General features: G+C 31.7%; 1 protein-coding gene across 2 annotated transcripts; it reads right to left on the bottom strand.

Moving 5' to 3' along the window:
• LOC124374825 (phenoloxidase-activating factor 2-like) lies at positions 1-27,971 on the bottom strand. 2 transcript variants are annotated; one of them, XM_046832975.1, is made up of 7 exons: positions 26,169-27,971; positions 22,452-22,636; positions 19,914-20,177; positions 16,584-16,846; positions 5,910-6,073; positions 4,118-4,376; positions 1-164 (listed from the first exon to the last, which is right to left on the bottom strand). In XM_046832975.1, the coding sequence occupies exons 2-6, from the start codon at positions 22,634-22,636 to the stop codon at positions 4,191-4,193; spliced, it is 1,062 nt and encodes a 353-aa protein (XP_046688931.1). In that variant the 5' UTR covers positions 26,169-27,971; the 3' UTR covers positions 1-164; positions 4,118-4,190. The 2 variants fall into 2 exon arrangements, with proteins under 2 accessions (XP_046688931.1, XP_046688937.1); XM_046832981.1 differs by lacking the exon at positions 26,169-27,971 and adding an exon at positions 25,321-25,727.

Below are 27,971 nucleotides of genomic sequence, written 5' to 3'. Positions count from 1 at the left end.
TTGTAACTCAAAATTAATTTAATTCTTTCTCAAGAAATATAAATATCTTAAATACTTCAACCAATCTATCCATAATTTATAATGTCAACAAGTGGTATATATTCACTGACTTGTAATATTATTTCCATCAATCTCATGAAACAACATTTTCAGTAATTTATATGAATCAGAATCAGAATCAGAATCAGAATCAGAAACCATTTATTAGTTCATATTCCTTGAGAACAGATTAAAAGTCAAAAAATAGTGTTTGTGTTATAATGGTGTAAGTGTTGTGTTTGTGATACTTAGTTTCTGGCATGATTTTAGTCAGTCCACGGTTGAGGGTCCCTCCTCCAGTTTTTGAATTCTTCCACTGTGTAGTAGGGACGGTCGAGGAGCCAGCGTGAGATCATTTTTCAGCGTCTTTCCTTTCTTCACTTCTTCAGGTAGGATGTTCCAGAAATTAGAGCCTACATATGTGGGTTGCTTTTCAAACATTGCTAGTCGATGTATTGGCAAGGTAAAGTTATTTGCTGTTCTTGTGTTGTGATTGTGAGTTTTCATTACCTCTTGTTGGGTTTTGCCGCACAGCAAAGAGTATTGTTTCCAGTATATATAAGTCTATTACAGTGAGGATTTTCTGTTCCTTGAAGGCCTCTCGGCAGGAGTCCTCTGGGTCCCAGACCAGTGAGGATGCGAACAGCTCTTTTCTGGAGCACTAGGACTCTCTGGAGGTTTGCCTTGGAGGTTCCTCCCCAAACCACAAGCCCATACCTGAGGTGCGATTCGAAGACGGCATAATAAAGCAGTCTTCGCCATGTCTTGATTGCAGATGTGAGTGAGTCTCTCTCAGTACGTATAGGGCAGAGCTAAGTTTTGCTGCATAGGTTTTTTATATGGTCAGTCCATGTTAATTTGTCGTCAATTGTGACCCCAAAGGTACTTAACTTTTCCAATTTGTTCTAGGTCTGGTAGCACGCATACCTCTTCTTTTGCTCTTCCAATGATTAGCTGCTGGCTCTTTTTTTCATTTAATATTAGGTCATTTTCTCTCACAGTATTGTTGTGCCATATTGACAGCAATGTATGAACCAACCTCAATGTGTGCAGGTGTTCTGTTTTTCAGTAAAAGCACTGTATCATTCCGCATACATTAGTGTTGAGCAGAGATTATTTAGGTAGTCTGGGAGGTCATTGACAAAGATGATGTAGAGAACAGGTCCCCAGGACTGATCCTTGTGGGACTCCTCTCTGTATGCGGCAATGGTTTTGACTTGATTTTCTTTTTTACACCATCTGCAGTTCTAGTTATTTCAACTGTTTGGTTCCTTCCTTGTAGGTAGCTTTTGAACCATTTGGCAGTTAGGCCTCTGACTCCCAGTTTATTCAGTTTACTTAGTAACATCTCATGGTTGATACAGTCAAAAGCCTTACTGTAGTCTAGGAAAATTGCTGATGTTGAGTTTCCTTCTTCTGTAGCTTGGATAATGAATTCAACGAGGCTGGCAATCGCGGAGGTTGTGGAGTGCCCCGCTGTAAAACCATGTTGTCCCTTCATGTGAATGTTGTTTATGGTGAAGTGATGTAGAAGTCTGGTCAATACAATTTTTCTCTAAGATCTTAGAGAAAGTAGATAGTAAGGATATTGGTCTGTAGTTCCCCTGATCGGTAGGGTCTCCATTTTTGAGTTTCGGGTACACTCTGGCTAGCTTGAGTTTTGCGGGGAAAATACCTTGCTCTAGCGATTTGTTCATTATGTTAACTAGTGGCTGTACCAATTCTTCCTCACATTTTTTCACTATTGCTGGAGATATCTCGTCTGGACCAGCGGAGTGTTTTGTTTTCATTGTCTTTAATTATCTTGCTCACTTCCTGGTTGTCAGTTGGCCAGAAGAAGAGGCTACCAAGTATTGAGTCATCTAGTGTGTGTGGTACTTCTACGTCAGGTCTTTCAATATTTGCCAAGGTATTGTTGGCTATATTCACAAAGAATGAGTTCAAATGGTCAGTGATCGTAGCTGGGTTTTCTATTGTTTCCCCATTAACATGTAGTTTGTACAGTTCATTTCCACAGCTGTTATTTGACCTTTCTTTATTGATTAATTTTCCACATAGCTTTAGATTTGTTGTCTGAGTCTTTAACAAAATCTGCTGCTCTTTGTTTTCTTACATTTTTTAGGTGGAGATCGTATTCTTTTTTCCTTGTATTAGCGTCGATCTTATTTTGCTCGCTTCCCCGTAAGAGTATAGGTTTCTTTGGCTTTGAGGAAGCTGTCTCTCTTCAGCTTTAGTTCATAGTCATGTATCTGAGGCTTTCGTTTTTGTGAGATTTGTTTTCTGATATTGGGGCATGCTATATTTAAGTTATATGTGAGGGTTTCTATGAAACAGTCGTAAGAGGATTCAACAGACTCTTGTCCGTTTACATCTTCCCAGGTTTCCTTTTGTAGGAGGTGTTTCAGCAGCAGTATATTCCTGTTACTGAATTGTCTTCCCTCTATTACTGTTGTGGGTGGTTGGGACTTATCTTTATCATAGATGCTGCATAGCTGGCCTGTGTGATCTGAGACATAAGCTTGTATTACTGTAGCTCTTTATTTTGGAGTCCGGTTGATTTGTGCAGATCATGTCTATTGAAGTGGAGCTGTGGTCTGTAATCCTGGTTGGTGGTAGGTTTAGCCTGATAATGTTGTAATGGTAAGGTGTATCATTTAAGATTTGATTGTTTCGGGCCAGTGCCTAGACAGTCAACATTAATGTCTCCCATTACTATTACTGGGCTCTTCCATGTTGGAATTTCCTCCAATACATTTGACAGGGTATCTGCTGCTGTGGTAAAGTCTCCTTCAGGTCTGTACACCCCAATGATGTGGTAGTCTGTCTTGTCTATGGTGATTTTTATTCCTGCCACTTCACATATAAGCTCAGTGCTCCAGTCTGCTATGTTTAAGTTGGATGTGCTACCTGCTAGATCTTCCCTAACATAGATGGCTGTCCCTCCTTTGAGGTGATTCTCTCTACTGAAGCTCTCCATAAGGACATAGCCGTCTAGTCTTGTTTCCTTCAATTTATTTTTGTTTAGGCCATGTTCAGTAAGTACCAGCACATCGGGATTCATAATTTGTTGTAGAGTGTCGTTTAGTATATCTACCTTGTTCGATATTCTATCTACATTTTGATGGAATACTCTCAGTACTTCTATATCCCTTTTACTATTTCTCGTTGTATTTTTCTGTGGTGGTGTGAGTTGTGAAATTTTTCTTGTTTTGTATCTGTATTCTTTCCACTGGCGAAGGGGCTAAAAAAGGTTTCTTAGTTAGTTTTGTAGTAGTTTCTATTTGGAGTTTGATGAACAGGTTTTGTTACCGGCGTTATGGTTTGTTTTGAGGCAGTAAGTATTTCATTCCGCAGTTTCCTGGCCTTGTCAATATTTTTGTTGAAGAAATCTTGGTTATGTTTCATCACCATCCTTTAGTTTTGTGGATGTATGGGGTGGTTTTTTTTTCCCCTGAGGGGGAAACTTGAGAGGATTGAAATGGAGAGCTACAGTTTTAGGTTTCGTTTCAGCCACGGTAGACATGCGCTTTTTCAGCTGCGGTAGTAGGCGATGTCTTGGATCCTGCAGTCGTAATTTTCTCAGCCGCAGTAGCCATGTTTGTGTCAGTCAGGGTATTCCAAGTAGTCTTTACTGAGGTTTTTTCAGAACTATTTGTTGTAATGTTCATTGTCTTTTCTGCTGCGGTAATCACAGGTGTCTCAGCCGTGGTAGGTATGTGTGTCTCGGAGTCAGTCTCCTCAGCCGAGGTTGTTGTGGGAGTCATGAATAGAATCGACTCAGGTGTCCCAGTCACCTCTTTCTGATATACTTGTGCGTATTTGGCAGCTTGGAGAGAGACACTATAAACATTAGTTTTTCTGTCTGTACATTTTATTTTCTTAAGAGATTGGCTATTTTGCATTGCAGTGGGACAATTTATTTTCCTGGCTCAAATCAGTCTTCAGAAACCTGAGCATTGCCTCCATCTGGTTAAGTTTAGTTTTAATTTCTTCAAGGTCAATCAAAAGTTGTGCTGAGCTTACAGAATATTTTGTGTTGTCACTCACTGGGGTATTGGTTATATGTTATATTGGTATGTAACACAATGTTAACATAAATATGAGTATTACAGTCAAATCATAAACGAAATTGGATTATTTAATATTGAAAATTAATGGTCAATCAACAGCCCACGGCGAAGAAGTTGTAGGTCTATCCAGCTGCGGAACAGGGCCACATTGGTATACGCAGCTGGGGCTTCTTGACCACAGTCAATGCCCCAAGACACGATCCCAGCCTGCAAATACACTCCGGAATTCTGCTGGGTGGGGCAGACTAACGGACTGCCTCCATCACCCTGAATCAACATAAGAAATGGAAATTTAATTAAAGTTCATTCAAATGTATACATCTTTTGATCATGGATCTAAGTAAAAGTTTGAGATAGATATAATTTATCGTAATGTACAACATTTTTTCATTTATTAAATTAGAAAGTGCCTTGTTATTGTTTTCTCAAACTGGATTCTAATTAGATTTGGTTGTAGAAAATACAATAATTATTGCTCTAAAAATACTTTCTTAAGTGCTAATAATTTAAAAACCGGCATTTTTTGTTTTTATCATTAATTTTGATTTAGAGATTTCAGTACAAACTGGTGCTGAGAGAGATCTAATAATATTTTAATTCTCAGGCTAGCTATCTTGCCACCTCAAAACAATTTTCTGCCACTCTTCCCTAACCTTTCAGTATCATAAATCAGGGCAAAAAGTGTAATAAATCTGCAAATACAAGCTAAGCCCCCTTGTTACATATAGACAGATGTATACCCTCAGTATTGATAAACACATTTTCTTTGTTTAAAGTTTACCATCATTAAAGGCCAGACATTGTTAATAGAAACAAAACGCTTAGAGAACTGGTATCTTCCTTCTCTATGTGTAATCTTATACAATGAGGTAAAACATGCAAGAAGGGTAAATAATTCAAGTTATGATCTGTAAATCATGTTATAAAGCCGAAGTAAAATATAGTAGAGAACTTTTTTCAAGGATTTTCTTGGACAATTTGAGAGTTTATGATATTTGAGGGATCAGTGATGGCTGGAATGTTGCCACCACACAGCATTACACTCTCGCCTCAGCAACCTACCCATAGACACTGACCAATTCAGATTACTAAATTATGTACTATGACATTAAAAATTATATTTTTTTGGATAAGTAGCCTTTATAGTTGGGAAATACACAATATTCCAAATAATGTTTAAGACAAAAATTTAAAATACAGTAATTGAATTATTATTTTTTCCTTTTCTTCTCATCTGTGTGCACTTGTATGGTAAGCACCGTAAGTGACACCTGCCTTGGTAATTCTCTTGAATTGGCTCCTCAAATTATTTTTTAAATAGCCAATTGTAATACCACGCAAATTTTGCTGTAGCTGCATCTTAAAAAAATATTTGTGAAGTGCTACAATAACTGATAAAATACTTGGTTAATTGTGAATTACTATATAAATTAATTTTTAAGAGTGTGGAAATTTTATAGTCTCCAAGATTTATGTGTAGTATTAAAGAGACCTTTTCATTGTATATTCTTCAATTTACAGCTTTGTTTTTCAGTTTAAACACATAAAAATATTGATAAATAATTTCTTAAACTATGTATGAAATCAATAATATTGTTTTATTCTCAATTTATATTGATTCCTTCAGCCTTGTTGAATTAATTTACTATTTGAATATTGAATTAGGATTTCAACACTCTGATATTATTTATTACAAGTAAAATCAGTCAAGGTTTTCAGATAGCTCATAATAGTTGTTTTTAACAGCGTATTAAAACATTTAACAAATATGTTATGATTTATTTGGAAAATATATACAACCTTGCAAGTGTCTCTCCCCTTCTCTCCGCCAGCACAAAGGAAGCTGATGTGGAGACGGAAGAACTCTCCGAGTCTAGTCTCTCGGAGAGCCTGCAAACATTCCTCTCGGGGCACTAGAGACAACTGTACGCTCTTTAATATGGCACTATGTTTGCCTTCTCTACCTGGAACATATACAGTTGTTTTATTAATCAACTTATCGGAGCTGATTTATCTTACTTTTCTCATGTAATACTCATTTAAGTATATCAAGATATTTCTTTTGGAACACATGCATACTAGAGAATTTCTTTATCTAGGGTGTTAATTAGGAAAAAGACAAAACCATTTTTCCGACTAAACTTACTGAATCAAATAATCAGGAATTCTTATTGTCTTTAAACACAAAGACAAATTCTTATTGTACAATTCACAAAGACAGAATTACAATTTACCATTCTCTTTTTATATGTGTATGTGTGTGGATGTGCGTGTGTATACGAGTGTGTGTGTGTTTACAGAGTTTACAAAAACCTTTATTTCAAAAATTTGCAGAGTCAGGCGCTTAGAAGCACGTGTGACTTATTGCTACAATAATATGCAATCGTACATTAAACAAAATATGCATGCAGTTGGCAAGTAAAGGTTTTTTCTTGTTTTTATGTTTTCTTCCACCATGGTGCACAAATACTACAGTGTCGCTAAAAAGTTTAGGGACAGGCTTAAAAAAAACACAAATTTCTGACAAAAGTTTGTTTTTAATGGAAACAAATATTTAAATTATACAAAATAGTAAAATGGACATGAATACATACAAATCAGTAATCAATAGGTCCTCCATTAGCTTTATAACATTCTTTGATCCGTTTTGGCATCGAATCAATGAGTGTCAGACAGTCTTCCTTCTTGATACTCCGCCATATCTGTGCCAACATGAACTTCAGTTCAGCTTTGTTCTTGGGTTTGTTCTTCGCTAGACGACTGGCCATGGTATTCCATAAATTTTCTATCGGATTAAGATCCGGGCTTCGTGGTGGCCACTTCAGAACCTCAACATCATGATTACTGAACCATTCTTGTGTGTGTCTTGATTTGTGGCACGGTGCATTGTCTTGTTGAAAGATGTAATTTTCACCAAGCAATTTATTGGCAGATGGTAACATGAATTCTTCTAGAGTTTGACAATATTTAATACTGTTCATTGTGCCTTCAACGAACTGAAGCTCCCCAGGACCCTCACTTGAAATGCAACCCCATATCATTACTGCTTCGCCACCGGCCTGAACTGCAGGCGCTACACATGCTGGTAGAAATTTTTCAGTATTGGTACGTCGTACCCTAACTCTGCGCCTTGGAAATAGTTCAAAACGGCTTTCATCAGAAAACAAAACACGCCGCCAAGCTTCTTTTGTCCACCCTAATCGAGCCTTGCACCAAACTTGGCGTGTCTTTTTGGCCTTGTCATTTAACAAAGGTTTGCGGATAGCGTAAAATGATTTCATACCTGCATCTCTAAGTCTGGAACTCACAGTTGCTACACTCACATTGTAACGATCATCATCTTGTTTCATGCTGCTTAGTAAATCAGGTGCACTTGCATTTCGGTCCTTTTTGCTCATCACGAGTAGCTTACGATCCTGCCGAGGCGTGGTTTTACGTGGCCTACCACTCCGCGGGGCATCAATCACGGTACCGGCTAGGTTAAAACGTCGCACTGTATTTTCAACACATGTTTTAGACACATGTAACTTGGATGCAATTGTTCGGTATGAACTACCGGTTTTATACATACCGATAACTTGCCATTTAATGTCCTCGGACACAGATGAGCGGCCCATAATCACAGCTTTAACTTTCACAAAACAGCGAAATAAACAAATCACAAAGAAGATTGCAGTACAACTGTCACAATGGCAGTGTGGAATGCGCGCGCAGGCTTGTTTCACAAAACAACCGCCAGAGGAACAATGACGTGCAGACCGCATGTCTGTAAATGAAGGCGTCTACTTGTAGAAGCGAAATTAAAACTCACATTTTTTGTTATAAAATGTTCGAAAATAAAATTTTATTTGTACCCTGACCAGTTGAGTACAAAATTTATTTGTAACATGACATATTTTTTTAAATGATCATCATATTATAATAAAAGTACTGTGCAAGTTTCATTACAATATGGCAAGCCGTTAAGAAGTTATAAAAATAAAATATCTAAAAAACAAGGTTTTTTTGGCAGTTCCTTAAAATGCATTAATGCATGCTTCTTCCACATTTTTGGAGATAAAATATTGAAATTTTGAATAAAAACTTGAATTGATGTCCTTAAAACAGCCAACAATCAATAGCATTGAGAAATTAGTTAGTTTAGGGCCAACTGTAACATTTCTCTTTCAGACAGGTGTCCCTAAACTTTCTAGCGACACTGTATATTCTTACTAACATTCTATAACATATACTAAATTTACTACTTATACTATCCAGGTTTTAACAAGAATCATCTAACAAAAACAAGGTACAAAATTAACAAGCATAATATATTAAGTTTTAACAAATAAATAAATATATCAGTAATAAATATCAAATATTGGCCAGAAAACTTTCTATCTCCATTATAACAAGCAAAAACAGTAAGATCAACAAATAATATTCAAAATATCAACAAGCATAAATATATAAATAGATTTAACAAACAAATAATTATCAAAACAGCAACAGAGTATTATAATTATCAAAACAGCAGTGTGTGTGTGTGTGTGTGTTGTGTGTGTGTGTGTGTTTGTCAGCCTAAAGGACAGTTTTCAAATGCTCAGTAGTTAAAACAAAGGACAAAGAAGTTTTAGTAATTGAGTAAATATATAAATAATTTATACTAAAACTATGATAACAAGAACACATATACACATTAAATACACAAACACATAAATAAATGAAATAAAAAAAATATATAAATGTAGTACACAATTTATTATGCTAGTATCACAGGCCAAAAAACTATCAACTGAATAAAATAAATTTTCATTACTATTTTTAAACTTTTTATAGGTACAGACCCTGTTGTTTCCCGTAATTTTTTAAATAGCTGCTTTTACTCTTGTCAAGTTAAACAGTAGGAGAATCTAGAATATGGTTTTTGCTGGTAAAATAACCATGAATTTCCTTTCTAGTTAAAAAAAAAATTATATCACAACTCTTACATATTCACCAAACAACAATAAACATACCAATTTGAAATTGTCATTGTTTTTAGTTCTTTAAAAATTGGTACATGTTTCTCTTTCAGGTATATTCTTAATAGCTCTCAATGCCTTTTTCTCCCATTTAAAAGCTTTTTATGGCACTACTATTGCTCCACAATAATATTCCATGTCTTAAATGTTAGTGAAAAAAAACTAATACATTTTCTTAATTTATATAATATATTGACAACTCTTGACAATCTCTTTCATAATTAACAGATATGATGGTCCTACTATCCAGATGAATTTCTAATAACTTAACAGGTTTAACATCATTCTGTATAAAATGTATAATGTAAAGAAAATATTTTTTTTTTCAGTTTATTTTTATTAACCTTTAATAAGTTGGCTACAAACCATTCCAGAGCCTTTCTCAAAGCCTCCTCCCTTATCAGTTCATCTATGCTTCTACTATAATTTAGGAAGGTTGTATCATTAGCATAAAACACTGATAAACAAGTAGCAATGCCATGAAAGTCATTTACAACGATCAAAATTAAAAAAGGCCCCAGAACAGAACCTTGTGCTACTCTCAACTTCAATAACTTTAAAATCAGCTTTTGTCCTGAACAACCATTTCTTTTTTATCAGTTAAATTTACATAGGATTTAAATAATTCTAGTTCATTGCTCCTAATGCCATAGGTAAAATGTTTTTAATGAGTAAATTGTAATATATGAAATCAAATGTAGTCCCCTTAAGTCTATCAGCACTGCAGATATTCATTGAAATACTATCAATTATACTCTCTACAGCCTTGGAAGTGTTTCTACCTGATATAAATCCAAACCGCTCATCATATAATATACCATTTTGAGTAAAGAAAGTATTAAGTTGGTGTTGGATACAGAATTCAAAAATTTTAATGAAAATAGGAACTAAGGATGTGGGTCTGTAGATGGATGGACTTAACTAATCACCTTTTTTCTAGACTGGAGGTATTTTTTGTTTCCTTTAGTGCTTTTGGATATAACCTCCGGTCTAACATCATATTAAATAAATATGTTAGTGGTACAGCAATTAAACCAACTATACTTTTAATACCATATTTAGAAAACCCATAGTAACCTTGGCTTTTAGATGAACTAAGGCTAAATGCATATTTAATTACATCAGTTGTTTGAATTACTTTCTACTTGAAAATAATATTATGGCAGCTGATATTGTGATCTAACATATAGTCATTTACTAGTTCTAAGGCATGATTATCAGGTACGTCCTTATTTATTTTATTTAAATCCAATTCTTTATCAACATCAATAAAATAATCATTAAAAATCTTATACCCTACCACTGGAACTAGACATTTTTAACACTGGTGCTGTATCGTTTAAGAGACAGATTAACCAACTGCTCTCCATGGAAGATTAAGAAAGGAAGGCTCCATGTAAAACATGCATTGTTTTTTATGTTCGTATAGTAGATATTTGTTATTACTATTATTTATTATTATTTTTAGATTTCTTTATTGCTTGTAATCACTTTATTTAACGCTTCTTACTGTTAATCCTTTTTAATACGGTATATTAACTATTTTGTCCTTAATCGCGGTTTAAAATTTATCGATTCATATCTATTTCTGCTTGCTTGCACTGCTCATTAGTACCAAATTGTTCATTTGTTATTTATTTATGTTTCATTGTTCATAAATTATTTATCATAAATTATTTATCATAAATTATTTATCATTGTTATTTATTATAATGTTAAAAAATTGTGTTTTTTTTTCTCTTTCGTTTGTTGATATTCTGGGTTTTGTTTTATTTCTTCATAGTCGATCATTGTTAGCTCTTTCATATTTTATTGCCTTGTTGTCTGTTAGTCATCATGTTATTTTTCATAGTTTATTATTGTTACCTCTTATTGTTTGCTAATTCATTTGGTCTTTTGCATCTTGCATGTATTAATTCATCTTGTTTTGTATCTATTATCATACTACAGTACTTTGTTAATATTACTGTTTTGTGTTGCAGCTTATCTATATTAGCCATTGAAACTTTGTACTATATTTTGTTAAAATGGGTTGTCCGTATATAAATAAATAAATAAATACTGTATTAAAATATCCTAATTTCTTTTTGCTTTGCTTGACTCAGTTTTAACAATATTACAAGCATCCTTAAATTTATTGACATAATTTGTGATATAGTCATCATTTGCTATTTTCTTGGCATGAGTTATTCTCTTCCTATGTAATCTTTTAGCCTATAAATAATCATTTCTGTAATCAATTTCATTTGTTGTATTTATATTGTTTTAAACGTATCATATAAAATAATGACAAATTCTTTAAGTCTTTTCAGCTCTGGAGTGAACATTTTTATAATCAATGTGTAATCAAGAAGAACTTCTTAATTTTAGTTCCTTAATTTTACAGCTTTCTTCGGAAGAATTTGTCAATATTAAATTAAAAAGTCGTATGGATCTTATATAAATGCAAACTTACTAAACTGTATCCAGTTTATTTGTAATATATTTTCTCTCCAATTTAAAACTGCTTAGTACTCCCATTTCTTATACTTTTAGTTATTATCAATTACAAATGTTCTATGAAATAACAAATACTTCTGTATGATTGGATATGTGAGGCTCTTTACATAACACAGTCCAGGTGATCTCTAGCAATGTTTGTAACTATGTTATCCATTGCCTCTCTTGTTGGCTATTCAGTGAGTCAATACGTGTTAAATGTTCATAACAGATTAAACAATAATTGGGTATCTCCTGTATTTTGTCTTATATTTATTATATCTGCCGTAATTGTATTATGTACTTTATTTAAAAATACAGATATAGGTATTGGAATTTGGTGTACGATACAAGGTGGCAATTATTAAATTAACTTTAGGCAGGATAACAGCTGTAGCTTCTAAATCACTGTCAGAACAAATTTCCTCCAAATTTATATAATTACATTCAATACATTTCTTTATAAATATAACAATAACAACACCTTTATTTTTTAATTACAGTAAATACATTATTATTACACTTATTACTTACATTTGCCTACATTAAATACGTGCAATTACATAATTCTATAGTATATTATATATATATATATATATATATATATATATATATATATATATATATATATATATATATATATATAAAGAAGATTTTTCCTTATAAACCCAATGCTCATTTAGTGTTAAAATATGTAATACTGCTTAAAAACATCTAATTTATTTTTAATGGACTGGACATTCAAATGAACTACAGTAAGAGACTTTGTTGATTTCTTTACTTCTGGTGGCTGGGGGTCTTGAGTGGGAAATTTTCTGATGGAGAATCAGTGCCTGGAGGGGAAGGTTGGTCATTACTCGGACTCTGAGGCTATTGTGGCTCCTTCCGGGTGGTGACTGCATCAGCTATGAGTTTGGCAAACCACCTCTTTCCTCTCAGGCCCTGACAAGTATGCAAATGTCCATCAGCTTCACTGGCTTTCATCACAGTGACATTAAAGTACTTCTTACTAAGTTCATGAAGACGTGAGTTAGTATTTTTAACTTCTTTGTTGACACAAGACCACTCCATTAGGTCACACCTGTTTGGCAGATCCACCAAAATAATGTTGTTTTTAACCTTGTCCAAATTTGTAACAATATTGTCTACTACCTGTTGAGCTTTATGTTTTGCCATATCATTTGTCCCACACATTACCAATACATCACCCTACTGAAGATTTTCACTCTCTATATTTTTACAGTTTAGAACCTCCCTTGCCCGTCTTCGGCATAATAAAACCTATAGCTTCACGAGTGTTTTGAGTTGCACTTAAATGCCAGGCCAAGTCTTGCCTGTGACTATCTGCACATATAAGTATTTTACCCAGATTATCTGAACTGTCTGAATCATCTTCACTTAGGGTTTCACTTAATTCCTCAGCTTCATCATTTCAAATGTTTCAGCGAGTACTTAAATGTAGGTAACACAATTTGACTTGTCTTTTCTTGCTGATCTGTAAGTTTGAAGCTGCAGCTTTTTATTCCTTTCATGACAGGAAAAAGGTCTCATAATTATTTTATATTTTTCAAAGCTAAATTTTTTGTTCCCTATTATCGTACTATTGCAGTTCAATGTAACATAGCACGGAATATATGATTCAAGTAAACTTGCTTTGGTTTGAAAGTGTTCAGTTGAGAAGACTTATTATTTATTGCAGCGCTATGTTGATAAATTTTTTGTTCTAACAGTATTATGGTTCCTTCCTTTTTTAGTACTAAATTTTCAAGTTGTATGGTATAGTTTTGGAGTCTTCTTATTTCCTCATTGGCATGTCTTAGGTTTTCATTTAAAGTTTTCATTATTTCACTTTGATTTTCCAGTTCTCGAGCTACATCTTCATTTATATCTGCAGTTTCTCTTTCATGACCAGTTGTAACATGAAAGAAACATGAAAGTTGTTAAGGGAAACATATTTACTATAGGTCCAACTCTTACTTGACTTGGCGATGTTTCTATATTCTTCTAGTGACAGAGATGTGCATTTAAGATGATAGGAACTTGAACAAACACCCTTACATAGAACTGATTTGCTACATTTACTAAAATTTTTGGAGCAGTTTCCATATGGATATTTCCATATGGATACAGTTTTTAATTTTCAATGTGTATATATATATATATATATATATATATATATATTGAGATAAGAATGTTGTCAGATTATATAAAGTTAATATATCTTTACAGCTCAACTTGGAAATAAAATAAATAGCCTATAGTTATTCATTGATTTTAAACTCAGCAAGAATCTTAGTTAACAGTGTGCTTTGAACTGGGATCTCAAAGTTTACAACCAGACACTCAATCAACTAAGCTGTCAGGTCCTATCTGATAAGAAAGTCCAACAAGCCAGTATTTATGATATTTGTAAACTCCTGACTAACATAAGAAGGATAGCAGTTCTTCAGTCTTGTATATGAAATTCGGACTATAACCACACACAAGTGTGCACGCATGCGCACACACACTACAATAACAATAGTATTTATTATAACTAATAAACGTCGATAATGATTGTATATAAAAATGATTTAAGTGAGAAAATGGTGACATTTACAGCATAATGATGTTCATTGTACATTAACCCTTTTAGTGATATATATATATATATTTTTCAAGTTGTGCTCTACCAGTCCCAAGCATTTATTACAAATGTGTACCTGCCAGAGGGTCCTTATTCCTTTTTGTAATGTGTTGGTAGATAATTAAATTTGTATCTCTGTTATTTGTTACACAAATTTAATAGATTGATTAACTGAATTATAGATAAAAATCCAACCTGTTGGAATTAAACACTACCAATAGCCTGACTAAAATTAAAATATTTTTTATTTAAAAAACTTCCGTAAAAGGGGTTTTGGTGTTTTTATTTGGACCTCCCTATGGTGATGCTAAATAACCTGGCCAATATTCAATAAGTCCACTGTAAATTTCACTAAATTTAGACACATCGTTGAAATGTAATGGTAAAATGTTCTCAAATAAAAATGTGTCATTATTATAAATCTAACAATTGGAAAAAGTTTTGTCTTAAAAAAAGTTCATGATTTTACACAAAACATAAAGTTAATGGAAAAAAAACAGATACGATCAACATACACACAATTAAAAATAAACACTCAATTGTATATTGTAAAACTTATCTAATTTTTTCAAGTGGGTTAACATTTACAATAAAAGAAACCAAAAACTTAGCAGTGATGAAAAGGAAAATACTTTGGATGCAAACCCTTTTTTGGAGATTTAATTATAATTATAAGACTATGAACAAAACTACATGTCAATGAAAAAACTTAAGTTAAATAAATTATATCAATAAGAGCTGTTTTAGCCTTGTTAGTATATCTACTGATTTTATCAATAAAAGTTCTGAAAGTTTGCCCAATGTTATATGTTTATAAAGCTTAAAGAAAAAGAACATAAAACTGTCAGAACACATAACTTGTCAAATTACTATAATTTTACTTATAATATAAGCAATAAATACCTAGCAATATTCGAAAAAGTTTACATGTCTCAACCCATTAATTAGTAATAGACTTTCATCAGGGGTTTTTCTCTTATAAATAAATTTAAATACCACAGTGTAAAAAACATAAATAAATTTGACTTGTATAATTATAAAGTAAGTCTTTTTTAAACTGTGTGTGGATTATGGAAGCAAACACTACTGTTATTAAACCATGTTTAGTATTTCAATGTGAAATGGTGCCACAAAAAATCATTTATGTAGACTTTTCCAAACTCAATTAAAAACATATTGAGCAGTTATGTCAATGTTCAACTTAACCAGTTACATTAGCTTGACAAATTGTTTTTAATGATTTTACACAATGGTGTAATGGTGTACCTAATATGTACACCATACATAAAAGGTATAAATAATTAAATTTTGTCTGTGAAACTCGTGTATGACAGTATGCTACAATTTAGGTGCTGTTTACCAATTAAAAAGACACTAGGTATCATAGTGAATATCATCTCATTGTTCATTACTAGTGAATAGTCTACTACATTATCTACTGCCTTGAGGGGGCACTCCACCCTAGAATCGATGAAAATGCCAAAAATTTACAAAATTTTTTTGCCTAGTTTTGTCCCTTGTACTTTTATGAACAATTTGATATATAACAAGTACAGTTCAAATGCTTACAACTTTTTTATTTTATCTATAAACGAAACGCTAACACTTACTGGGCTAGCAGCCATCGCCTTTCTAGGCTGTTTTCCGAAAGTTTGGTTTTCACATGTTTTCATTTGTTGTGGCAGACACAACTTAAGTTGTATTTGAGATAGCCTTAAACCTTTTTTTTATATGAAAGAGGACATTTCATTCTGCAACCTGTAGTATGGATTTACATTAGTTGCTTCAACAAACATTTTTTTTTAAGTTACAAAAATAGATTTGTAAAAATATTTTGAACAAAAAGTAAATAACTTTCTTTTACAGAAATATTTTATATAATTTAGTATCCATACTATAGGTAGCACAATGAAATATCCCATTCAACATAAAAAATAAATTATAAGGCTATCTCAAATACAACTTAAGTTATGTTTGCCACAGTAAATCCTAGTTTTATCCGTAAAAAGTTACCCCCAGTGGTGAGGGACCAAAAATTATGGATAAAGTTACCCATAACTAACACATATATTTAAAAAAATAAAATAATTAATTTTGTTATAAAAATAAAATAAAAACAATTTTGGGTGGAGTGCCCCCTGATATAAAGGCAATGACTTTTATAATTATTTCCTCATTTATAAGGCACTTTTTAAAATGGATTTTTAAAATTATAATAACACTTCAGTCAAGGAATCAACACTGTGGGAGTTACCAGAAAATGTTATTCCATCTTTTAAGGGAAATTTTGGTAACAATTAAAAATATGACTAAGTGTCATCTTAATTGTGATAAAAAATAGAATTGTATATTATTGCTGACATGTACCAAAAGCATCTTTGCCCCAACCACTGGCCAGACATTTTCGGCTATCTATGATCTCGTTGGCCTCAGGCAAGCAGATGGTACGAATGTTTCCTCCCAGTTCAGCTGGGGATGCCAGAAACACCAGGGCGATGTCGTTGAACAATGAATTGAGTTTGAACTGCTCATGGATTACTATCTCTACCGCTCCAACGTTCTGCACTGGATATGGTTCTGTCTTGTGTTGAGAGTCCCACTCGCCAAGTCTCACTGTCAGCTCTTGTAGTCTGCAATGTCAGTTATTTTGTTTCATATAATTCTCTTATTAGATATTTTTATCTATCATATAACAAACAAATAGTAAAACCATGATTTAAATATTTTGCCTTAGTTACTAAATACACTTTTGATATCTACACTACAAGTATTTTTCTATAAATTATCACCTTACTAAAAGCACAGGAAATTCTTAGTATATAACTTGGAACTTGCAAGAAATGCTCGTAACTTTTACACCGTATGGTTTCCATATGATAAATTATGTGCTAATATGATTTTACTTGAAAACACCTAATAATTTATAATGAGTTAGCCATTATTTATATTCCAGATTGTGAATACTCCAAAATACTATTTTAAAAGCAGTCTCTGCTTCTTGTCCAACAAGCTTTGTTATAGAAAAAATATTACATCCATTTAAGACTACTTGTACATAGAATTGTTTGCACATTTTAACTATTTTAGAATAGAAAGAAAAAAAAATATTTATACTTTACAACCCATGTGTGCTATCTTTAGTACTCAAACTTTGGTGAGCAATTGTAATTTTATACATTATAAATATCAAAGACTATGAGATTAGAGTTCAAGTATTGATTTAATTCATGTATACTGGATGTTTCAAAATGAACATCAAGTTTATAAGGCTTTTTAATATACATAGCATTTGATGTATATTTATAAATTACACAACAAATGAAAGACCAACTCAAAGGAGTTTCATTGGGAACCCCATGCCCATATACAATTGTGCAAGCACAGTTGCCTCTTCCTTTGAAATATGCTAGTGGCAAAGATTGTCAGAAATCATTTTGTGTATTACAGTTCACAAAGACAAACTGTTATAGTTAAAATTGCATTATGTATAAAGTTCCATTGTGATCTTCCAAGTGATATTAACTTTTGTAGACAGATACTGTTGGGAATTCTAGTGATTTTTGTGAGGATAGTTTTAAGGAGATGCTTAAAACCACATGTTACCTTATGAAAAATACGTTATATTTAAGTAAAAATGTCAACACTTATAATGTGTGCATCTCAGGGTCAACATCACATGGGCTGCAATGAGAATCCTTAAAATTAATTATTTTTGTTCTAAATCTGGATGGAGAATTTATTGTTTTCATTGAAGCAACTGTAACAGAAGTCTTATATTGATGTGCTACAACTATGCCTCTTTCCTCAGTTAGAAAATATACCAGAAAACATTTATTTGGTAGCAAGTTAATGTGCCACCTCACTGGCATCACTAATTATCTTATTGGCTAAATGAAATTTTATCCACCCACTTGATTGGCTGCTGGGGTAGAATGATATGACTTGTTTTGTATGGCCTCCATGTTTACATGATCTGACACCATGCAACTTTTTCATTTGGTATTTCAAAATAATAATAATAATATATAATAATAATATATATATATATATATATATATATATATACTCGTATATATAACAACTATTGTATTTGTTATATATATTTGTATATATATAACAAATATGTCTATGTGTGTATAAAAATAATATATATGTCAAAATCTTTTATATATAAGATTTTGATAGTTTAGTTTTTAGTTTAACACGTGTTTTTAGTTTTTTCTCACTACAATGCATATATTGAAATTTGGTATTGAAAGATGAAAACTGTCACCATATAAAAAAATTCTATTGCAACCCAATAATTTGTTATAAGGTAGAACACATTTATGAGGTCTTAAAGCTTAAAGATTTGCTGGGGAAATATTCTCGGCCCCTGTTTTTGGAAGGTATTTTATACCTCCTAAATAACCCAATGTGAGTCCCCTTGAAAATAATTAACATATTACTAGTGTACTAAGCATATTTTGCAAATATGTCCAGTCAAGAAGTCTTACCGACAGCCAGTAGTTTCAATATAAAACTAGCTCCAAATACATTGCTTTATATTTGGTTAAGATATAGATACAAGGGGTGATCAAAAAGTTCCAGGACTTTTTATACACTATGAGAGTGAAATGTTGCATAGTGATGTGGTTGGCATCAATATATTCTCTGACTCAACAGTAACATAGCTGTTATTTTAGATCACTCATAACTTCACTGAATCAAAAATAAACAAAGTTTGTTTGAGTTTAGTTTTAGGGATTTCGGCTATTTCTTGTTTAATGAAAACTAATGTGAAAGAAGTTAGTGGGAAGTTTTGTATGAAACTGAACAAAACTTTTTCTAAAGTTACGAGGTACAAAAGGTTTAAAAATGGCTGAACATCCACAGAAGGTGATGCTCATTCCAGCTGCTCTTCAACATCTACAACGATGACAATGTTGCTAAAGTGAACGCTCTCATACGATCAGATTGTCGACTAACAATTCGTGAAATGGCAGAAGAATGTAACATTTCATTTGGTTCATGTCTAGAAATTTTAAATTTTTTCTCAAGCTCAAGAGACCCCTGAAAGAACAAAGATTTCAAAGAGTTGACGAAATTAAAGAAAAAACGACGGAGCAGCTAAACACCATTACAAAAGAAGAGTTTTCAGAGGCCTTTGGTCAGTGAAAACACTGGTGGGAAAAGTGTGTAGCTAAGGGAAGTACTTTGAAGAAATCTTAAAGTAACTTGTAAGTGGTAGAAATAAATGTATAAAAATTCAGTCCTGGAACTTTTTGATCACCCCTCATATATTTAATTTTGTGATAAAACTTAAATATTCTGTCTAAGTGGTTTGGAGTTCATTTGTAAGTCTTCAGCATGATACATTTTTTTATACTTACATAGGCTACATTTTGATTGTTTAAAATTTTAGATGGTGTCTTGTAAGACTAAAGTTTGTAAAGCCATTAGTAAGAGAACATTCAACTGTTTGAATATTTAATAAGTAACCTTAAGATTTTAAAATTATATAGGTACTGAAATTGGTGTAACTCGATTACTACATAATTGGGGTCTTCTCAGGACTATATAAACTTTTTGAAGAAATCTTGTTATTTTAACTATCTCAAAGATTACTATCTGTGACAAAATAAGGAAAAGCTTAAAATACTCGTATAAAATTCAGCTTTAGAGTACTCCTGAATGTGGCAGAAGCACCTTACATACCTGACCTGATGCACACAGTGTGCTGCAGTTAATACCACCTGGCGGTGGATGAGGGAGCCTCCACAGACGTACTTTCGGCCAGGAGCTAGAAGTGCTGCCATCCATGGATACTGACCATAATGGGCATAGTCATCCCCAGTGATACGAGTCTCAACCTGTCTTGGTGTAAATTGCACTCCACAAGACAAGGTGGCAGGTGGCGGACGAGTGATTGTGAATGGACAACAGACATCTAGCAGCCCTGGACAACCCTGCCTATCCACTCTGTGCAGAGTACAGAACATTTATTTATTACTTTATAACACTAGACTTCAGGTCATGGGTGAATAAAATATAAAATGTGTGAGGGTGCCCTATGTAATCTTGTTTTTATCTAAAGTTGGCTGATTTGGTATTTCAGTTGGATTGTTTGCAGTATTTACAAAACTTCTTGTTGAAAATATTGGTATTAGGATGAAGTCGTAAGTTGCTGAGTCATTGTAGTGAACAAGCCTTAGTGTAAATTGGTAAAATGTGTAGACAGCTATTTATCATGTCCGTAGATACTTTGGACAAGTTTCTAGCATCTGAAATACATTTTTTTGAATTATTATATTTATATTTAATAATTGAATGTCCAAGTTTTTTCTAGATCATGTAATCAAGTTCTGATCTAATATTATTCCTTCCACTGTTATCTCTCTTGGTCTTAAAGAATTGCTTTCCCTTTTTTCAAGAAAGGAGAGACGATCAAAGTGGAGATGGATCTTTTTGAAAAAGAGGAAATCATGATATCTACAAGAATATTTTATTATTAGGACTGAAAATCATGGCTGAGTTTACTAGAGTTTTTTTCAAGGGGGGTTTATTGGTCAATAATAGATAATTGAATTATCTGGCTAAGTAGAGATTTTGTGGCAGACCTGTGAGAATAATAGAAGGATTTGCAGCAAGGATTTGAGTGTTAATTTTTTTATAGACATTTTATTTGGATTAGAAACATAAATTGAATCTGGGAAGAATAGTAGCAATCAGTATGTTTTGGTTAATGTGGGTCAAACAGTCAGAATGTACAGAAATTGCATGAATTTCATTCCTTAGACAAACATATTGGTTATCTTGGAAAGAAAACATATCTTTATCACTGTTTTTACGGGATCAGTAGTTACAAGACATATGTAACTTTTGTCTTCTTAGTGAATAATGTGAACAAGAACTGGCATAACTAGCTTTCAGTAAGTGCTACTTCCATTAAAGCTAATAAAACTAGTCAGTAAACACTTGCTATTGGTGCATAGTGCTAGAATTTTAGAAACCTAGATAATGCTCAAAAATGGTGTACATAAAAATAGTTAACTAATTTTAAGTCAAGTAAAGCAGATAACAAGGGCCTTTTAAGTGAAGTATTGGCCACATTTAATTAGTATTTTGTTATCAGTTAGCCATGGCTTAGCCAACACACACACACACACATATATATATATATATATATATATATATATATATATATATTTATATCATATTACAAATTTCAGAGCATAGAGTGAAAGTGCATTGATAAAGGACAGATAACTGTCATGTTTTAACTATCAAAACAGTTTTATAGTGGTTACATTTCTCATGAAAATTTATGTTAATAATAGTGAATAGAAATTTGAGCAGGGATTACGTCATATAGGGAAAAGTAGATAAATAAATAACATTGCTATCATTTTGTAAACTACACAATACAATATTACAATACTTAAAGTCCTAATAATTTACTATAAACAAAATATTTCTCTTAAATCAAGGTTTAGCCACGTGAGGTCCACAGGCTGCTTGCGATTCGCAAATGATTTTTGTGGCCCTTGACTCGCCTTACAATTAATATAATATCATAAAACCATAATGGCACAAAACTCATGTTTAAATAACCAAAATATTTTCTAAATCCAGTGAAAGGGACCATGAAAGGGCTTTAACTTGTTTCAGTGTTAGAAAAGAGCTGGACAAGTTTAGTCTTGACATCAGAACTGAACTGGTCTAAATGCTGAGGGCTCTATGGCTGAGAAAAATAGAGGTGCTGTTGTTTTAATTCAAAAACGTAAGGGAGACAATGATTTGATGCATTATGATTGTATATTACACCAGCAACACTTATGTTCCAAAACATTAGGTTTTGAAAACATAATGAATGTTGTGATTAAAACTGTAATCTTCATCAGGTCCCAAGGTCAAATAGACAGTTTCAAAGCTTTTTCACTGAGCTGTATTTGAGTAATGGAGATAGTAATTATTTTCATAATATTTGTTGATTTTTCTGAGAAAATACGATAGAGAGAGTTTTGAACTGAAAGATTCAATTGAAGTTTTTATGTAAATTAAACCTGTTGACACATTTAGTAATCCTACTAATCATAAGAAAACATGTAATTTTGGTTGATTTTCCTCCATATATTTCTAATCTATATATGTCTTAAAATTCTTTTTTTAACGTGACTTATATTTTTGTTCTACCTGACCCATGTGACCTTTGTTTTAAATGATGGTTCCTGTGTTCTATGCTACTGAACAAACCTGATATCAATAGAGCCTGAGCCGTCGGTAGATGTTTTGAATTGGCAGCGGTAGACTGGCACACACTCGCATGATCTCTCGCTCACCACACGTTTTAGCCCTAGCTCCGGGGTCACTTGATCCTCTCCTCGGACAGCCAAAAGTTGCTGTGACATCACACAGACCCACAGAGCTGCCAATCTCATCTATAGAATGGGGTTTTGGCTTATTGAATTGTAAAAGTTTTGTGGATTTTATAATAATTCATTGCATAGCTCATAAGTGCTGACTTGACTGTAGCAGATTTCCTAACATATGCATTATTAGCTGTTACCCACAGCTTTGTATATATTTTTATGATAAGGGTGTCAGATTCTGAGAATGTGATAGCCATTTCCATCTATGGATCCACTTTCAAATTGAATGTCTAGGTTTAAGGTGCTGTGAGTCACATAACCCTAAAGTCAAAGAGCTATACGGTTTCATAAAACATGTTTGAGACAATGTGAATGTCGCAGCAAACTTCCATGCTATACCAATAAAAAATTAGCTCTTAAATTTAACAATAAATTTCCTTCAAACATAAAAAGTGGGAGCTGACTGAGCATACCACTTAGTTTAAAAATATTCAAATTATTAATTCCTTGTTATTAAATCGTGTACACTAAATTTAGTAAGCTGTGCTATGTATAATTTCACAGCGTACTAACAAATGTTGTGTGTTCTGTTAATACAAATACTGGCAGTTCAAACAAATCTTTAGCCCTTGTAAAGCTGTGATAGTTAATAAAAAATAATACATTTACGTATACTGGATTTAAAAGTATTAAATTGTTATTCTGTAAAGGTTAAAATACTTTTGGCACTCAACTGTTTTATTTTAATTTTAGTTTTTGTTATTTTAATAGATTTAGTTATTATTTTATATAAATAAATGGAACTGCTCATGAATCATGGTGATCTAAGTTTTCTGAGTAACAGCAGTATGAGGCCTTCCCTGAACTGTATTGACATGAATATGTACAGCGATGCTTCTTCATCACAAAAACAGATTTGAAATAGTCCACTCACTTATGTCATAAGCCATTTTAAAAATGGTAGAAAATATTGCTTGGAATGATCACAAAATAAATTCTATGATACTTTGTGTTTCCTGTCAGATGATCCATTGAATCCATAATTGTACCTTATTTTATAGAATCTGTACCTTATAAGGTACAGTTCTGGTTCAGATTAGATTATTACAAGATACCTTTGTTTCAAAACTGTAGAGGTAAACATATACTAAAATTTTATGATCAATAGGATTATCAATTTTGATTGATTGATAGTTAAATGAGCAAATTTGTGTATATGATTGCTATTGTACAACAGACGGAATTATCTAGTGTTTACTCATTCCTCATCATTAAAGGCTAATTTACTGGAACTTTTAGTGTCATCTAAATATAGAGAGAAAAAAATTTCTTTTGTAAAGAAAGTAATATATCTTTTTCTCTTATTTTACAATCAGATAAAAAAATAATCATTTCTTTAGAAAATTATATTTCAAACTGGAACTAAACAAAAGATCTTAAAAATCAAATGACATAAAATAAATACATAAGCTTGGTTTAGTTGCAATCAATTGAAACTTTTGTTTGTAAACATAATTAGATTACTTAGTGATTCAGTTATGTGCAGTCACTGTCTGAAAACCTTACAAGATATCAAAAACCTTGCAAACATAAATATTGTTGTGAATGACCTGACCTCTGGAATGTGTGATAAAAGTGATATATTTAGTTCAAGTTTAAAAAAAATGAGATAAACATTTTCTATAAAAGCAAAGCATCTTGAAACTGGTGGCTGGCTAATGTATTTATCTGTCTTTTACCCCTAGTTCGGTTTTATTCATTTTAAAATTTGAATAAAATTGGCAGTTATTGTGTTCACAAGTATTTTTTCAATGTTGGTGTATACTAATCAAAACTTTGTACATCAGCATCACAAATCGTTTAAAAATAACAAACAAAAAAACAATACAATAAATATTGGAATGAATTTTAGATTTCTAAAATCTTTATTTTTGCTCAATGATGCATGATAATGAAATGTAACTATGTTTTTCAACACTTTGATTGCCTGCTTTCTTGAAACTTTAGGAAATATTAAAAATGTGCAATAATTACAGTTATTTAAAATTACCTAATATATGTATTTATATGCCATTTTGTGTCTATATGGCAATAATAGTTGAGTTAAAAATTTTGCACAATTGCAGAAGACTCATCTTTAAATTTTGTTATTGATTGAGACTAAGCTTAATCAAATCTGGTGTATAGTGACCTTATAGTTCTTTTAACTCTCCTCTATCTATCTCTAATAAATTATATTCCTAATACGATTAAATTTCAAACGTACATTTTTTACCTGTTTCCAAAACATTAATAGAGAAAGTTATAAATTTCAACGCAAAGAAAAAGGCAATAGTGTAATAACAACCAGTCCATAAACTATTACCAATTTTCTAAATATTGCAAGAAACAGCCTAATACAGACGCTATTTGAGTACAGTATATGAAAAATGGTTTGAAAGTAGCAGATTAATATAAAACATATTGTAATGCGCCAACCATGAACTAAAACTGGTTATAAACAGTGAAAAGATCTTAGCTTTATCTTTTACAGCATTCAAGAACTTAGTTTCAATTCATACTACAATAAGTATTTTCCAAACAACAGTATAAGATTCTTGATTGTGGTATAATTTATTTTTTTAATTTTTCGTATTAAGAATTTAAATATTATTTTCTAAAAGTTGTTTGTATATTTTAAAGTTCAGAAACTATAATTTAAGTCAATTTTAATAAATTTTGTTCTAAAACTGGTATCTTTAAAATAAACTTACCTAGTTCTAAATTATTGTGGAAAAATAGGAAGGAGGATTCAATATTTAAAGTCTTGATGTGCCTAACCAAGTGTTTCCAATGGTGTTTTCTGCCAAAATTTGTTCATTCATGTTCTTGAACTTGCTTGAAAGGCCCTCTCTCTACAAATGTTACCTGTACTGAATTAAGAAATCTTTTGGAGGTAACTTGAAGTATGTGATTTCCAGTTTCAAAATACAAATTCTGATTTTCCTTACAAATAAGTATTCGATTGGACTTGGGAGAAATATCTAAAATTTGTTTGTCTTTAACAAAGCTAACCTGTTACTACAGGCTGTAGAATTTGCACATTTGTTTTTGCGGTATATACTGAAATTATTTATATTTTGTCTCATAAAAGAAATCTTTAAATCATTGTACCATATTTTATTTTTTTTACAACTTAACATTGTAATTGAAACATTTTTTTAAATATCAATTACTGGAAAATAATTCATTAACATTATGAATTATTTGTTAAATAAAAAATCAAGTAGGTATAAAACCTGTAAAACATTTCAAAACAGTTTAGGACATTACAAAACATTATTCTTATCATATAAAAATATATTTCATTTACTTTTAGTTTTTAATAATCTTTTGCACCACTATGGGATATATTAAAGTTAAATATAGCTTTATGTGTTACAATGTCATTCATTACATTTAAGTAAATTAATATTCCTATTTCACTATTTAAAATTGTAAGCTAATATAAACAATCTGGAATGAAGCCATAACAAGACTTGTTTTCAACTTTGAAGAAGTAAACCAACTATTAAAAATCAAACACAATAGTAACAATAACTTAACTGATGAACTGGCTTACCTTGGAGCTAACAGTGAAGGTTGGGCTGTTGTGATGGTCGGAACCTGTCGCAAGTCCTCACTGCCATGCAATAACCACTAATTATACATTAACAGTCAGATAGGTTCCAGTAATCACGCTTATTAAGCAAATATTCTTTATTTTAGATAGTAACATGACCTTGAAATAGGTAAACCTATGTTTGTTTCATTAAATAAGTTAGAAGTTCTGGTTTATGAACAAAAATTCATAATTTTTGTATAAATTAACAAAAATAAATAAAAAGGTATAATTCATTTTGAATAGTTTAATAATTAATGTACATTGTTCAATCAAACTAAGCACTATTCATTAAAATATATAGTTCCCATGCTTTACCTTGTCTAAACTCTCTTTGGGTTTTCAATAATCTATCTATTACATAAATAATTTATTATAAAACTTTAAATAGATCACATCTCCTCTACACATATAAAAAAAAAGAGAAAATATGCCTAAAAAATTTAAAACTTTCCTATATACATTTCTGTACTACTATTACAAGATAATTAATAATAATATTAATTATATAGAATAATACAGTACAATCCGTATATTCAAATCATGTAAAAAAGTTGTGATCTAACAAGTATAAATGTAATTTATAACAAATGCCATAATTAAATGGTATCTACAAGAAGAAAAAAAAAGTACTTTAAAAATAAATTCTGATGGCAATGTCTATAATTTCAAGGCTATTTTTGTATCCTTTATTATCTATAATGTAAGTGTATTTATTTTTGTTAGTTCTCTAATAGTTTGCAATTTCCAAGTCGCCATTCTTGGATGCAACATTGTGTTGCATTCAAAATTCAAGATATTTCTAAAACTTTTACAAGTAGCACAACAAAACTTACCCAATTTGTAATAACATTATTTGTAAATAAAAGGTGTAATTTCCACTTTGCCTTACAAATTATTTCAAAAGACTATACTCTGGTTGAAATACAACCAGATATTCGGATGAATAACCATCAATCTTCATCCACTAAGCAATATGATGAATTGATTTCACAACATGCACTGGCTCACAAGGAAATACTTAACAATTTAATATTAGACTGGCAGTAATGAAAATAGTTTTACCAATAAGAAACTAAGCCTCAAAACATGTTTGAACCTTTATTTTTAGTTATATAATTAATTCTTATTTTAAATATACATAAAATACACATACAAGTGCTAAAATTATTTTTAAGTTTATACTTTTTACATATTTAAGAGATGAAATTTTAAAAGTTTGAGATTATTTCTGTATAATTAGTAAAATGTCAAAAAACTTTTGATCAAAAAAGTATTTATGTGAATCAATCAATTATATCTTTGAAATGAAACATATTTTCTATGATTGAAAATAAGGGAAAATGAGATATAATATTGTTCTTATAAGGTTAAAATCAAGATAGACAGTACGGCTTGCTCATGAGGGATTTGTAAAGCACCAGGAGATTCTTCCAAAATCGAATTAAAGTTTTAGATCAGGCTTATCTACTAGTAATTAATCCAGTACTTAATTTATATCACTACAACAATCTTTGATAAGTATTTCACTATTCTTATATTTCAGAAATTGATACTTTGAATCTACTTTGTTATTATTATTTCTGTAAGATATATTTTTAAACATCAAGAGTCCCAGCGATTTGTACTTTAATACAGTTGTATTATGTGTGTATATATATATATAATTCAATTATTTTGTATTCGGCCGTATCTGTCACATATGCGTTTAAATAACCAAACTAACACATGATCGGAAGACCAAATACCTGTCAAATGACTTTT

Source organism: Homalodisca vitripennis, chromosome 1 (assembly GCF_021130785.1).
Source record: "Homalodisca vitripennis isolate AUS2020 chromosome 1, UT_GWSS_2.1, whole genome shotgun sequence".
NCBI classification, from domain to species: Eukaryota; Metazoa; Arthropoda; class Insecta; order Hemiptera; family Cicadellidae; genus Homalodisca; species Homalodisca vitripennis.
This window is presented reverse-complemented; position numbering and strand designations above follow the sequence as displayed.

Excerpts from the sequence above, each read along its gene's own strand:
- LOC124374825 (XM_046832975.1), bottom strand. The coding sequence starts at position 22,636 with ATGAGATTGGCAGCTCTGTGGGTCTGTGTGATGTCACAGCAACTTTTG. Across the intron at positions 20,178-22,451 it reads TCAGGCTCTATTGATATCAG|AGTGGATAGGCAGGGTTGTC; the intron begins GTTTGTTCAGTA and ends TACTCTGCACAG. Across the intron at positions 6,074-16,583 it reads TTGGGGCAAAGATGCTTTTG|GTAGAGAAGGCAAACATAGT; the intron begins GTACATGTCAGC and ends TATATGTTCCAG.